The 13,723-nt window shown below is 41.0% G+C and overlaps 1 protein-coding gene across 1 annotated transcript; it reads right to left on the reverse strand.

The window, feature by feature from the left end:
* Positions 1–1,520: 1,520 nt before the first annotated feature.
* Positions 1,521–10,262, reverse strand: slc2a3b (solute carrier family 2 member 3b). Its single transcript, XM_086218265.1, has 11 exons — positions 10,115–10,262; positions 9,850–9,994; positions 6,103–6,210; positions 5,506–5,666; positions 5,101–5,341; positions 4,814–4,976; positions 4,389–4,576; positions 3,090–3,194; positions 2,912–3,013; positions 2,624–2,827; positions 1,521–2,540 (listed from the first exon to the last, which is right to left on the reverse strand). The coding sequence occupies exons 2-11, from the start codon at positions 9,871–9,873 to the stop codon at positions 2,286–2,288; spliced, it is 1,551 nt and encodes a 516-aa protein (XP_086074391.1). The 5' UTR covers positions 9,874–9,994; positions 10,115–10,262; the 3' UTR covers positions 1,521–2,285.
* Positions 10,263–13,723: the final 3,461 nt, after the last annotated feature.

Below are 13,723 nucleotides of genomic sequence, written 5' to 3' on the forward strand. Positions count from 1 at the left end.
GCAGCGAAAGCAAGAACCAACCAAATATTTACTCCAATGTATGGTTTTGTGATTAGCCCGACAGTGTGTAACGGTTTTAATTAAAGTTGTGCCACTGAGCAGAGAAGGAAATGATGGTCCCATGGTCCAGATTTAGTTTTGACAAACAACAACAAACCTCTCACATGTTCACTTTAGCATAGAGAAAATTAAATATTCATGACAACAAGCTTGCTTTGATTCATTACAGAAAGAAAAAACAGAGAGCTCAGTTTTTGCTCATAATTCAAATCGCATATTCCCTTAAAAGATGTACAACTTTATTTCCGTTTTAGTTTTTTGAAGCAAATGTCGCATATTATACAGCAGGACAACATCATAGAAAAACAGTATAGGTCAACTCTCAGCCTTTCACACATCACACCTCTGCTTTCCCAAAGTAAAAAGACAACAACATATACATATTAAAGACATGGGCACAGCAGAGAGCTGCACACGTTGTGACATCCACCACAGTAACAGTGGAAATACAGTGCAAGACAAATCAGGGTGAATGTAACACAGATTTATCAGGATTATGAGCAACAAACAACCATGTACATTCACTTGCAAATGTAATAAGAACACTTAGAACTAATGCTCCTTATACAACAGCCCTGCTTGTTAATCTTGCCTTTATGGGGATAAAAGGTTCTGTTGTACTGAAGCTGTTTTAGATGTGTTGATTTATTTTAAAACTCATTTTGGAAGCTGTAATTTTTTGTTGTTGTTGTTGGTGCCGTTGAGCTTTACTGAGTTCTGAGGAGAGGTGTTTGTGATATTCCTACGCTCAGTATAGCAAGTGAGCACATGTTTTTTTTTAAATACAGTAGATTCATATGTAACAGAGCAACACGCAATCTGAACAAACATTAGAACATTGTCTGCATAAGTGCAAATGCAACACTGCTTCTAAGCTCAGACGAGTGCTTCCTCATCAGTGCGCACTCTCCCAGAATATACTGCATGAACGCTGACACATTTATAAACATGTTTATATTCTTATCTACTTATAAGTGCTGTTCAAGGCAATTAGAAGCAGTTATAGACCAAATAAGGTTGTTTTTTTGTCCATTCAACACTGAAATAAATAAATTCATTAGTGTTTTCAACTCAAAATGTTCCAACCAGTGGTCAAATATCTTGTTTGAATGTGCTGATATAGATTCAACGCTGACAATTAGTTTTGATTTGATGTAAGGCTATTTTAGAGGTTAAAAGATGGTTTATTTCATGGTGCAGTAGTTTCTTCCAGTAGTTAGGTGCTGATATGAAAAGACTTTCAAGTACAGTGATGGATAAGTGCATTTCTATACCGTAAGTGTTGGTAAACCTTGTACCACAAGACACCTGAGTATTGGAGCATCAGAATTGCATTTCATAGGGAACAGTTGCCATAAACACCATAAAATACGATTTTTCGGGCATCGCACCTTTAAGCTGCAGCCATATTATAAAATGTAGGAGGTTAAGCTGCGGTGAAATTGGCAGAGTGGATGTCATTGTTGTACAACCTTTTTTTTTTTTTTTTTTTCTTTTTTTACAGACAATACCAGTTAACAAAACCGTTGCTGCATCACTTCTGTGGTAGCACAAGCACCGCTCATCTCAAACATTACACAGTTACCAGCTGTTTGTACTCTCAGATGGTGGCTGTGCTTTAAGATTTGAAGAATTATCTTCTACATTCTTAAATGTTTTCATTTTAAAATCAATGCTTTTTTGGTGCACCTTAGGGTGAAGCTATAGAAGTCTTTCTGGGTCAAACTACTGAGATTCAAACCGGCTTTCCAAGCTTGACCTCATAAAACCTCAAATCCTACAGCCTATTAAGGCTGGGGGTAGCTGATGGCCTTAGGTCTTAACACCAGACACATATTGATCCTCTTACTGTATATGGCAGTGTTCACGGAACTGGCTCTGAGAATGTCAACAAACTTTAAGTACTGGTAATTCATTTAAGTGTGGCCTGTGTTTGATGCAGGCTTACAAGGACTTCAATCAGTTATTTTAAAAAAAATTTTTAACCAGGGAATCTTTTCAAAAGATTCACTATTTAAAACAATTCAATTCAAATAAGGCACACTATAAGCTTAAAAACTTAAATCTCATATCTGAGTTAATACACTGACCTTTTCGAAACACAGCCGAATGCACTAAGCTGCTCTTTCATCATTTGCGAGTTATGAAATATAACTCTTCATCTCTGTGAGAGAAACTCGATGTCTGTCTTGTACCCTAAGTCTTCCTCCTAATTTCTTAGGCCTTCATGGTTTCTCTGGGGGAAGATCAACCATGGGAACTTTCTCTGTGGGTGACATTGGTGTAGGTTCTTTACTCTCTGGCAGGCTCACTGTCTCAGGTACCGGGGAGTGGGAGTGTTTCTCTGCACTAGAGGCAAATCCTCGAGCGATGTCATCAAAGGTTCTTCCTTTGGTCTCAGGCACCCGCAGGAAAGTAAAGATGAAGAACAGGATGAGGAGGATCATGAAGATGATGAAGACATAAGGACCACAAAGTTCCTTTGAGACAGAGAGAGTTGTATTTGCAAAGATACCTTCCAAGAGGTTGCGCGTCTGAAGATCAAGGTGTAGTAAATACATACCCTCAGTTTAGGAAAACTTAGCCCCACCATGAAGTTTGCGGTCCAGTTAGAGAAACCAGAGATGGCCATGGCAGCAGGTCGAGGCCCCTGGGAGAAGAGCTCAGCTACGATGAACCAGGGGATTGGACCTGGACCCATCTCGAAACTGGCCACGAAGCCGAATACAGCCACTATGGCCAAGTAGCTTAGAGACTGGTTGGTCTCCTGCTCAGATGAACGGTGAAACAGTCAGAGATAAACAAACAGACATTGACACTGACATCGAAAACATGTCCAATAGTAGCTTACCACCAAAGAGAGGGAGATTGTCATGAGCAGAGCACAGATAGCCATCCCAGCCAATCCAATCAGGTGTAAGGTCCTTCGCCCCACCCTTTCAACCAGAAATAACTGGAAAATTAAAGGAAAGGGTTATTAGGGGAATAGATTCTGCATTGCCCTGAAAAATATAGCTGTAGACACTTACAGAAACAACAGTGAAGACAGTGTTGACGACTCCTGCACCGATGGTAGCATAGATAGGCTGAGTTATACCAGCTGTGTCAAAAATGCCAGTGGAGTAATAAAAGACCTGTGACAACAGATGGTGGAAGAGTTCAAGAATTCAATAATTTCAGTGAAAAACAACAACAATGCAGTCCTAAAAGTGCATGTCTGTGGAAGTTACAGCCAACCCGGTCATAAGAAACAAGGAATTTAGCAAACATACTGCCACTGTAACTTTTAATTATGAAACTACTGACTACCTTTATAAGCTATCGAGGGATGGGGTATCTCAGGATCTTGTTCATGAGTGAGAGTAAGATGTAGCATGATTGGTGTGACATCAACAGGATTTTAGGGGTAAAGAAGGAGCTGAGTCAGATGACAAAGCCCTCAATTTGCTTGTGGATTTACTTTTCAACATCTACATAATTTTTTGTTAAATTTTTCAACCTATTATCAGGATTACTTTTATAAAAAGCAGCAAAAATGTGCTGCCACCATCAGGTAACTGGACTTTTCAGTGGAGCTCAGACATCCGGAGGGAGGTCAGCGCAGAACTGCAACTCCCTCATGCTGCACTGATGCACCATTTAAGCAAAGAAGTGGTGAAATGTGTTGGAATGGACCAGCGTCAGTCAGGTCAGATAAACTTACACATAGTACCTTTAAACTTATTTGTGGGTTCAATTAGCATAAATAACTCAACAGGGATGAAACATCACCAGCTAAAGTTTATACCCATCATGTTGAGATGTAACAGTGGCACATGAGCACATCTTGCACACACAGCAATATTTAAAGCTGTGTTCCTGGCAAAATCAGGTCTCTTTAAGTCCCCCCCCCCCCCCCGTGTAATTTTACCTTTTATTTAATCTTTTTTATCTTTCATTTTTCAATAGTTACCCAGCATAGTGGAATGTCTCTGTTCTGCTCTTGTAGTTGTGACATAGGTCACCAGGATGTCTGTCTGAGTTCAGTGGGTGTCGCAGCCTTTTGCCGCCGGCCGTGCTGGGATTGTCAGGCCAGACTCGTCAGTCACTAAAACATTTAATCAGCCTGGTTACATGACCTTATTAACATATCTATTAGATGCCACTGTGCTCATCACTGACCCTCAAAGGTTTAGATCATTCCACTCAATCTAACATTGCCTGGAGCCCAGAAGCATCTCCTGTTGTGTGCTTGTCAGAAATATTTGAATCATTTCAGTGAATGCTCCTTTAACCGTTCAGACGTTTGATAATTCTGTGCCCATCACTAGGATGTGGAGTCTACTCACAGCGTTGATGCCAGACAGTTGCTGAGAGAGCTGAAGGATTATAGCGATGATGATTGGTTGACGGTAGTTTGGGGAGCGGAACAATTCGAGGATGGTCACTTTCTTTTCCATGGCCATCCTCATCCCTTCTTCCTTCATCTCCTGAATATCATCATTTACGTCTTCACAGCCACGCAGGCGCACAAGTGCTGCAAGTAGGAGGAAGGAAGGAATGAATGGAGAGGTAGAACATGCATTCCTGTGAAAATGTAAAGTTAAAAGGTCTTGGAACATCATGTGACATGATTAATAAATAAAGAGCCACTTCATTCACAGGACCTGCTTCAATCCACGATCATTATGAATAAATGAGACATTGCACATCCAACCTCATTAAAATCTGATGTCGCCATCTTGTTGGAAGGGTAAACGGTGTCAGGACTGACCTTTTCTAGCTTCTTCCTCCTGGTTGAGGACGATGAGCAGGTAGCGAGGGCTTTCTGGGCAAAAGGGCAACATGATGCTCTGCAGTACAGCGGGTATGGCTGTCAATGCCAACAGCAGTGGCCACAGTTCTTCCGAGCCCAGCAGAAACTCCAGACCAAAGATCTAAAATATCAAGAAGACGGGGGATGAATTGCTCTGTCAGTTTAAGTAGCCTCAGTCTTAATCCATGACATTCCTCAATATCTGCATAAACACAAGACAGCAACAGCACTATAATCTCAAATACCTGGGCCACCAGGATGCCAATGACTACACCTAGCTGGTGCAGGGTTCCAAAAGCTCCTCGAAGAGCGGTTGGAGAGATCTCGCCCACGTACATGGGTGTCAGTCCTGTGCAGAGACCGCAGAACACACCGATGACCAAGCGGCCGATGATGACCATCTCAAATGATCCACTCAGGGTCGACAGTCCCATCAGACCTCCACCCAGCAGAGCTAGGATGTTATTTAGTAGCATGGACTTGCGCCTGATGATGACACATAAAATAATAGGCTATGAACACGTACATATATGCTTTTATAGATGTTAAAAGTGCACTTATGGAATGAAGCAAACCCTCCTTATAATCCTAAAAAATGCTGAATGTAGTGCCATTTTGCATTCGATCTAAGATTCGCCTGAAGTCCACACCTGCCAAATTTGTTGACCATGGCTCCCACAGAGAAGGACCCTATCATGCCGCCAACACTGAAGATGGCCACAGACACGCTCCACACCATGGTGTTGGCTCCTGGGCTGAAAGGCTCCCCGTACCGCTCCATAGACACATTCAGGAAGAACCTTCGCAGTTTCTGTCCAACCCAGAAAAAAAGGAAGCCTTGCTTAGATGTGTCTGTTTTGAAGAATGATTGTCATGTGTGGTTAAAGATTAAAACTTTTTTGTCTGACAAATGTGACATAGCATGTATTTATGATCTAAGAAGGATTTTATAAATCCACATGAGGGCAGTATTGCTTCTAGTAATGCACTGTGTGAGGCAAGTTTAGATCTCTAATTTAGTTCAAAAACTCTTTCTTGCATAACCAAAAATACAGAGAACTCATAAAATCATTACCACAAAATGGCTATCTCAATGCGTCATTTGAGTGACTGCTGCAATATTCATACCAGACAATTAAAGAGGATATGCATCTATTATTAATGCAGCAATTATGTAAGTTCCTTGTATTGGTTTCTTATGAAAACATTAAATAGCTTTCATACTAATTCATCCAGCTGTGACACACCTGTTCTGGTGCATTAATGACCCCGGTGTTATAGCCAAACTGTAGCGAGCCGATGACAGCGGTAGAAACACAGTAGAGGAGGTAGAAGGTTATTCTCTTCTGTTTAGACTGGTGAGAGAGAGAGAAAAATACAGAGAGACATTAAATATTAAAACAAGGGCGGAATGGATGGAGCTTTTGAACAATCATTCCCTCAGATTGAACGGCCTGCTCCTGCCTTTACAAAGCTCTTGTTGTTTCTAGTGACACTGGTAATTATACACAATGAGCCTTTCTGCATCTGCTCTGCTTCTCTGTCTTCAGCTTGCTGGCTCTGCTGTGAAAGCTGCAAGGTGTTACAAGATTGCACAGGCTCCACAATTTGCATTTCTGAGGTATTTCTCAGTTAAGTAGCTAAGCACACCTGCAGAGAGTGAGACCGAATCCTATTGTGAATGTTTTTCCCCTGCTGGTTCCAGAATTAAGGCAGGCTTAACTCATAATAACTAGCTAATAAACCTGACATTAATCCCTTGGGGAGTCAAACTTGCAGCATTTAAATGTGTCCAAGAAGCAGAACTAAAACCAATCAGTGATTTTTCTTGACTTTCGGGTCTAAAATGGAGCTTCGGTTGAAACAGGAAATCACTTTGACACTTTGAACTCCACTTGAGTGCTCACTGACTTAAATGTATCAACTTTTTACATGCTTATGCAAATTATGATAATTATTATTGTTGTTTACCTCCAGAGTCTAATGGTCAAGGTTTAAAGTCTAAATAGGCTTATTCATTCAAGGAAATCCATGTTAATCGTGCTGTTTAATCCTTCTATTTTCCCAAAATCTGCCTGTTTCAACACTAACTCAGCTATCTGACAGCAATGCATCATTTAGTTTGTCCACTGGCAGGTTGATACTTTGTGTTGCACCATCTGTAATCACAGGAATGTCAAAAACAGACACTTTAAGCAATCAATGAACATGTACAAGAACAGCTACAATGAGTTTCGTAGCTCCTGATACGACTATCGGCACAGACATAGTAAATCAAAATGTATATAAACAGCGAGTTCACCGAAAGGAACGATCTCAAAATTAATTGGAGTACAGAGTTGCAGTTGAAGAGTATCTCTGTTCTGACAAACTATCTGTTCTTTCATCTCCTTTTGACTGTAAACTTCAGGTTACAAAACCTATAAGAAATGTGTTGCAGTACAGACAATTTAATTCAGTTACAATAAACCACCTCTAAATGAAACATGAGGAAGTGGTGTTTTTTTTTTCTGAAAAAATGATTACAGAAGATAATTTGCTTCAGTGAGATACACAGAAGAACATGATGACCTTGTTTCACTCGAAGAACTAAAACAAGCTGAACCAAGCAGCGTAACATTCAAGAGAGTTTTGTGTTTTGTCGGTGCGTAGGAAATGCTACACACACACACACACACACACACACACACACACACACACACACACACACACACACACGTATACAATAGAAGTGACAGGCCAAAAAATACGAAGTACTTGTGATAAAACCTACTTGATAAAAAGCAGAGAAAATGAAAACATGATGTCACCTTTAATAAAATGAAAATGCTAAACCTGCTGCTATCACAACGGTGAGTTTTAATCACGAGAGCATTAAAGAAACAAATCGTATTCTGTGTCATGTTTGCCATCGTTTGCCTCCAGGTGTAAGCTAACAGCAGGATGGGAGACACATCCGTGTTTTCTTTCAGGATAAATAAAAGGTTTAGGGGGTTTGTGTGTGAGGAGAGATAAACCAAGGGAGCAATGCAACTTGCATTTGCAGGGACATGCTGAGCGTTGAGCAACATTCAGAACACGCAATATTAAACCTGCTATAACAGCTTCTACATGTAGGGAGTGGCTGATGGCGTGAGGCACATTCTGGAGAAACACATGGGGGGGGGGGCAAAAGCACTGTTTCATTGTGTAAAGTGGTGAGCCGTCCAATATCACTCCATAAAACACAAGCTTTATCCCAATGCATCCTATATTTGAGTCTTACAGTTAGCAATCCAGTTAATTAGAAGTTTATTCAAAAGGACGATGCAGTTTACACATTACCTATATAGTACAAAGCAAACTGGTGTGTTGCACAGAGAGTTTATATTCTATACTTTTATCGCTAAAATGCAAATTTTGACCTTCTGGGACTGGTATAGTGCTAAATTTGAAATCTCAAAATTTGATAAGATTTTAAAAGATGCAAAATGAAATTCCACACAATCTGTTAATTGAACTGAACCACACAATCCAACCAACAGAGGCGGTGCTTTAGGTGCGGCAGAGAGAGTCGACACCGCAGAGAGTATTTTGTTCATCGTGGAGCGTTAACTCACATGCAATTTTCCAGTGTCACGTGATTGCATTTGCTCTTTGATGAGAGGGAGGCATCGCTACACCACTTGTTCATGTCAGCTCTAGCCGACAGCTGTATCATTCAAGCTTTAGCAGTTGAAAATACAGACACATCAACAATAACAATAAACATGATCCTCTGTGGGAGAAAGCTCCACTTTTGTCTTAACTCAGAGTGTCAAATTGACCACTTCCTTCTAGACTACTCTGAAGTTTGTGAGTGCATGGTACACAGCTGTGATGTATCACAGAGAAATCATCAGTCCCAGCGACAGACGCAGAGATGTGTAAACATCTGCCACAGTCCCCCGAACCACCTCTTTGATTGATCCCACTTCAGTGTCTGTCTCCAAATCCCATTTACCTCAATCACACATACACACGCAAACACACGCAACACACACACACACACACACACACACACACACACACACACACACACACACACACACACACACACACACACACCGTCTCTCATTCCTCTCCTGACGTACACAACTAAGATGTTCTTCACAAAATGTTGTTCATACTTTTCATTTCATCCTCTTCACTGATATTTTCAGGCACCCATTTACGTATTTTCTCTTCTGTAAATGAAACTGCGGTCTTTGTGTCATGGTCGCTGTAGTGTAGTGTCTTTGCAGTGCGAGGCTCTGTGGGTGGTTACATGAACTAGGTTGATGTAAAAAAAAAAAAAAAAAAAAAAAAAGGGGGGGGGGGAAAGTTCAGTAATCATGATGAAATAACTCCCTGCAACTTGTTTCCTGAGAAAAACCACCAGGCAGGTTAGCTAAGACTACGAGCACAGACATTGCAGGCCCATTGAAACTTTAGAGAATTTTTTTAATACTTTTTAAGGATTTTCTTTAAATTAAATCTACTCTCTTGTTGTTGTTTCCTTAACTTTCTCTGTCACTTCAGTTCTCCCTGGTCCCACCTCGTCCCAGTATGCAAAAACAAAATTTAAGATTCCAAAACAGAATCAAGTTTGAACTTGCCACCCAACAGTCCTGTCTCCCTCTCTTTGTGCCTTAGTCACAGACTGAGGTGTTCTACCCTCATTCTCCGCTCCTCCTCTTGCCAGAGAGGAAAAATACAGAATTACCATCCTGTGCCTCATAAATACCAGGGTCTTATTCATTAGGAGGCGCTGCCTCAAAACACTATCAAACAACACAATGGCAGAGTCCAGAGTGACAGGCTTCCTCAGGAAACCCTGCTGTAACGGGTGGATTATAGTGATGTGCACCACTGAAACAACCACAAACGTGTGCCTAAGAGTTTGTAGAAGTAACTATTTTCATTTTATTCATGTTTAGAAAAATAAAAAATGTCCAATCAAACCCCACGCATCACTAAAATGAACAATCATTTACCTTGTCTTCCTCCATTCGCTCCATCTTTGCTGCTAGTTGGAAGATATTCTTTGAAGAAAACTGCAGGAAACTTCAAATTTCTGTACACTTCTCAGAGTAGCTCCAGGTGAACACACCCCTTTGTGTAATCAGTCAGTGAGCAAACCTGGAAAAAAAAACAAATATGACAACAATGGATGATAACCAGCATGAAACATTAGAATTCAGGATGCGAACATGGATCTGGAAGAAATAGCTGAGCCAGTGAGGGGTTTCAGATACAGACCTGTTGGGGCAGCCTGCAGCTCACACAGCTGAAGACCTTTTTCTGTTCATAACCCAACATGAGACAGCGTGTTGGGACAGTAGACCCCTCCCTCTGCTTCCGAGCACCCTCCTCCTATGCTGTCACTTATCATGAAATCTAGGAAACGTGTTGCAGCTCTATCTCAAAACACAATTTATCAATCTACCGAACATAGTTCTAAATTGTGGAGAATTCTATCTATTTTTTTTTAAAAAAAGAATCTTTTCATATGCTCATGCTATCTTATATGATATTTTTTTAAAACAACCTTCACACATTGAACTTGAGTTTAGCCGACAAAACGGATGAATGACTCAGCACTGAATCCAAATAAGCTTTGTTGAACAGTAAAGATATTCTTTGAGCTATTTATAACACGTCTATTACTCTGCTAAAAATAAAGGCATACAAGTTCAACGGCACGTCTCAGAGGCTTCCGTCTCACTCATACATATGTTGACGCCCCGCTCGTGCAGGAAAAGCGCACCCGAAATTCCCGAAACGTGTGTGTGTGTGTGTGTGTGTGTGTGTAGTAACGTCAGTGGCAGCGACAGAGATGCGTTTCCGCCCAGCTGAGGAGAGAAAAAAAACTCCCCCCAAAAAAAGACGTGCCAGAGCGAGCGTACGGACCAGAGATGGAGAACAAACGGTGCCGGTGAATGGGGCCTCTGTGCTACGGCCGCCGGCTGCCCACCGGGGGCGCGACAACAAAAGCCAATGTCCACATGCTTCAGATACAAAGCCTGGTCACGCAGAGACCATGAGACCGGCTCAGTGGGTGGCAAACAAACGGGAGCTCTCCTAATTCATCAACTATTTCTAATCTTCGCAGCCCACCTAAATCTCAGTCTGGAATTCCAAGTTCACCAGAGACATGCGAAGCGAGCGGCCATGCGGAGTAAAACGAAGCTGTGATTTTATAGGCGATTAAACTACCATAAAAATGAAACATTTACATTTATTAGTTAGATATGTCTCTGCTCTAACGCGCCCATTCAACATCTTAAACCACCCGTAAATAAATTCAAATGAGTTTCTAAATGTTTCCACTAAAATAAAAGACAGAAAAATTAAATATATATATATATATATATATATATATATATATATATATATATATATATATATATTTGCACTTCCTCAGGGTGGTTGTCACAGAAAATATTAACTTTTCACAGCAGCAAACAAACAGCGTAAAATGCTCAAATTATTAATGGTTGAATTCCAGTGAACTGCTGAGCTTCCCAGTTAACAGTGTCTCATGGTCACATAGTTTTATTAGTCACTTGTGCTTCTTCTGTGAAGACTCAGAATATCTGCTGGAAACTTCTGTAAAGTCATATCCATGTTTGAAATGATGCATGAAGAGATTAAATGAGGATTTTTATATGTATTTTTTGAAAGGGTGGCGCTTGTTTAAACGAACCTGTGTCTTTTGGCCTTTTAAAAAGCTGTTGGAACAAATTTTCAAAAATTTCAGACACGTCACTCATTAAAGTGCGGTAAAGAGTCAGTGATGCAGTGCGATTTCTGTGCAAGTATCCCATCAATTATACAGACATATGGCACATAACTGATCGTAGAGATATACTTTAGAATACTTCAAGCCTACTTTTAAGCTTTTTTTTTGTTTGCATAAACCAATATTCAATACACATTTCTTGAGGCCTACAAACATAAAATCTGTCGGTCCAACTAAACACTCCACAGAGGAGGGTAGTAAGAAGAGGAATGAGTACATATCCAGGTGGAGGGCCTGACTTGACGTGACTCGACTCTATCGACATCTCTGGATCCCATCTGTATTCTTCGAGCCGTTACCAAGGAAACCAGCCCTGCGACATCACCTCCAGGGACATAGTCTGAGTGACACAATCCAATTACAAGACATCTGCAGAGAGTAAATAGATGTACGCAAACAGACCGGTCGAAAGAGAGGGAAGGAAGGAAGTGAGGGAGGATAGAACCCCTCATTCTCTCAGTCTTTCCAGCACACGTTGCATTGATTTATATTAATTTCCTTAAGATTTACTCTAAACAAAACCAGCACTTGCCTCATCCTAACTCCGACCTGACTGCTAAGACATACTCATTTAGAAAGTCACTGTACACAGCAAGGATGATGCACTTCCTCTTTTATTCGTCAGAATCAAAGTTGAAGGACTTCAATCTTTCAGTTATAGAATGAGTAGAGTCTGAGTAGAGTCAGTTCATGAGTAGAATTAGAGTGAGTCATGGTTTCTAATGGACTGCCACTTGAGGACCACCCCCCTGACTAAAGAAACCACTTGAACCACTTGAACCACTTCTACATATGCATAACAATACAACATTAGGAACGTACTTCATTCATCAAAACCATTCTGAATAATTTGCTTTTGATCTTAGGAAAAGTGAAAATCCATCTACAAATGAATGGTGACAAACACGTATAATGCCTTCTTACACCATCAGGGGGCTGCAAACCATCCATTCATCCATCCATCCACCTTCGTCCGCTTATCCTGTTAAGGGTTACGGTTATTATCAATCAGCCTCATCCCCTCTTGATGTCTTTGGACGGTGGGAGGAAGCCGGAGTACCTGAAGAGAACCCACACAGGAACAGGGAGAACAGGCAGACTCACACAGAAAGATCCCGTGCTCGAGCCAGGACTCGAACCCGGAACCTTCTTGCTGTGAGGCGACAGTGCTGACCACTGCACCACCGTGCCTCCCTGGCTGCAAACCACTCTTTGAAAATCCCTCGTTCGTGTCATAGGAAGCAGCAGTGAAACAATGTGGCCTGGTGAAAAACCATAAGGTGATCTGTAAAACCTTCCAAAAAAAAAAAAAATCAATTCTTAACCAACAGATGACCGGTGCAGACAAACTCCAGTGGTACAAACTGTTTTTTAGAGTTGGTCAGTAGAGATCTTGAGTTTGAGAACGAGTTCCAGTAACGAACTAATGACGAGGAGGAATTTCTCCTGGTCGGGCTGACCTGACCTTTGATATTCTTCTGATCGGTACGAACACGGCTGAACATTCAGTGCATGAAATGTCAAATATCACCAGCAGATTGCTGGCTGAATGTTTGATCCCAAGACTCAGGCATGTTTTTGTGAATCAGAGATGGACCAAGTGGAAGCCTTTTTGATTAGTGTTTATTTAAGTGGTTTCAACCTTTTATTTCTGAAATGCATCAGTATAAAAGATGATTAAGGTTGGGTTTCTGAGGGGCATCGACAGTTCCACAGATCTGTGTGTCATCGGCGTGACAACTGTTTGCTGATTTTGTATTTATGTGTCCGCGCGGAAGCATCTGCAGTATATTAAAAAAAACAACAACAAAAGACCAAGATCCCTCCACATTGCCGATACAGTTGTCAGGTTTAAAGGCACGATGCTGGGTGCTGATAAACACGAACTAACACTGCATATTTGAAAAAAAGCCCCTTTTCCTTTATTTCCAAGGATTCAGAAAACCCTGTCAGTCATATTTACTGCATTGTTTCCTGACGAGCAAAGAAGAGACAAAAACTGCATCTGACTGATGAATATAAAAATGACCAACATCCACCACGAATGTGTTGGTATTATTATGGAT

The sequence above is a fragment of the Aulostomus chinensis genome, chromosome 11, assembly GCF_037954235.1.
Source record: "Aulostomus chinensis isolate RoL2024-O1b breed Wild chromosome 11, RoL_Achi_v1.0, whole genome shotgun sequence".
Classification (NCBI taxonomy): domain Eukaryota; kingdom Metazoa; phylum Chordata; class Actinopteri; order Syngnathiformes; family Aulostomidae; genus Aulostomus; species Aulostomus chinensis.

What these genes read in the sequence shown, in the direction of transcription:
- slc2a3b (XM_086218265.1), bottom strand. Translation starts at nt 9,873, where the DNA reads ATGGAGCGAATGGAGGAAGACAAG. An exon ending in GGAGGAAGAAGCTAGAAAAG is followed by an intron (nt 4,577 to 4,813) that starts GTCAGTCCTGAC and finishes TCCTACTTGCAG; the next exon opens with CACTTGTGCGCCTGCGTGGC. An exon ending in CTGTCTTCACTGTTGTTTCT is followed by an intron (nt 3,014 to 3,089) that starts GTAAGTGTCTAC and finishes TTAATTTTCCAG; the next exon opens with TTATTTCTGGTTGAAAGGGT.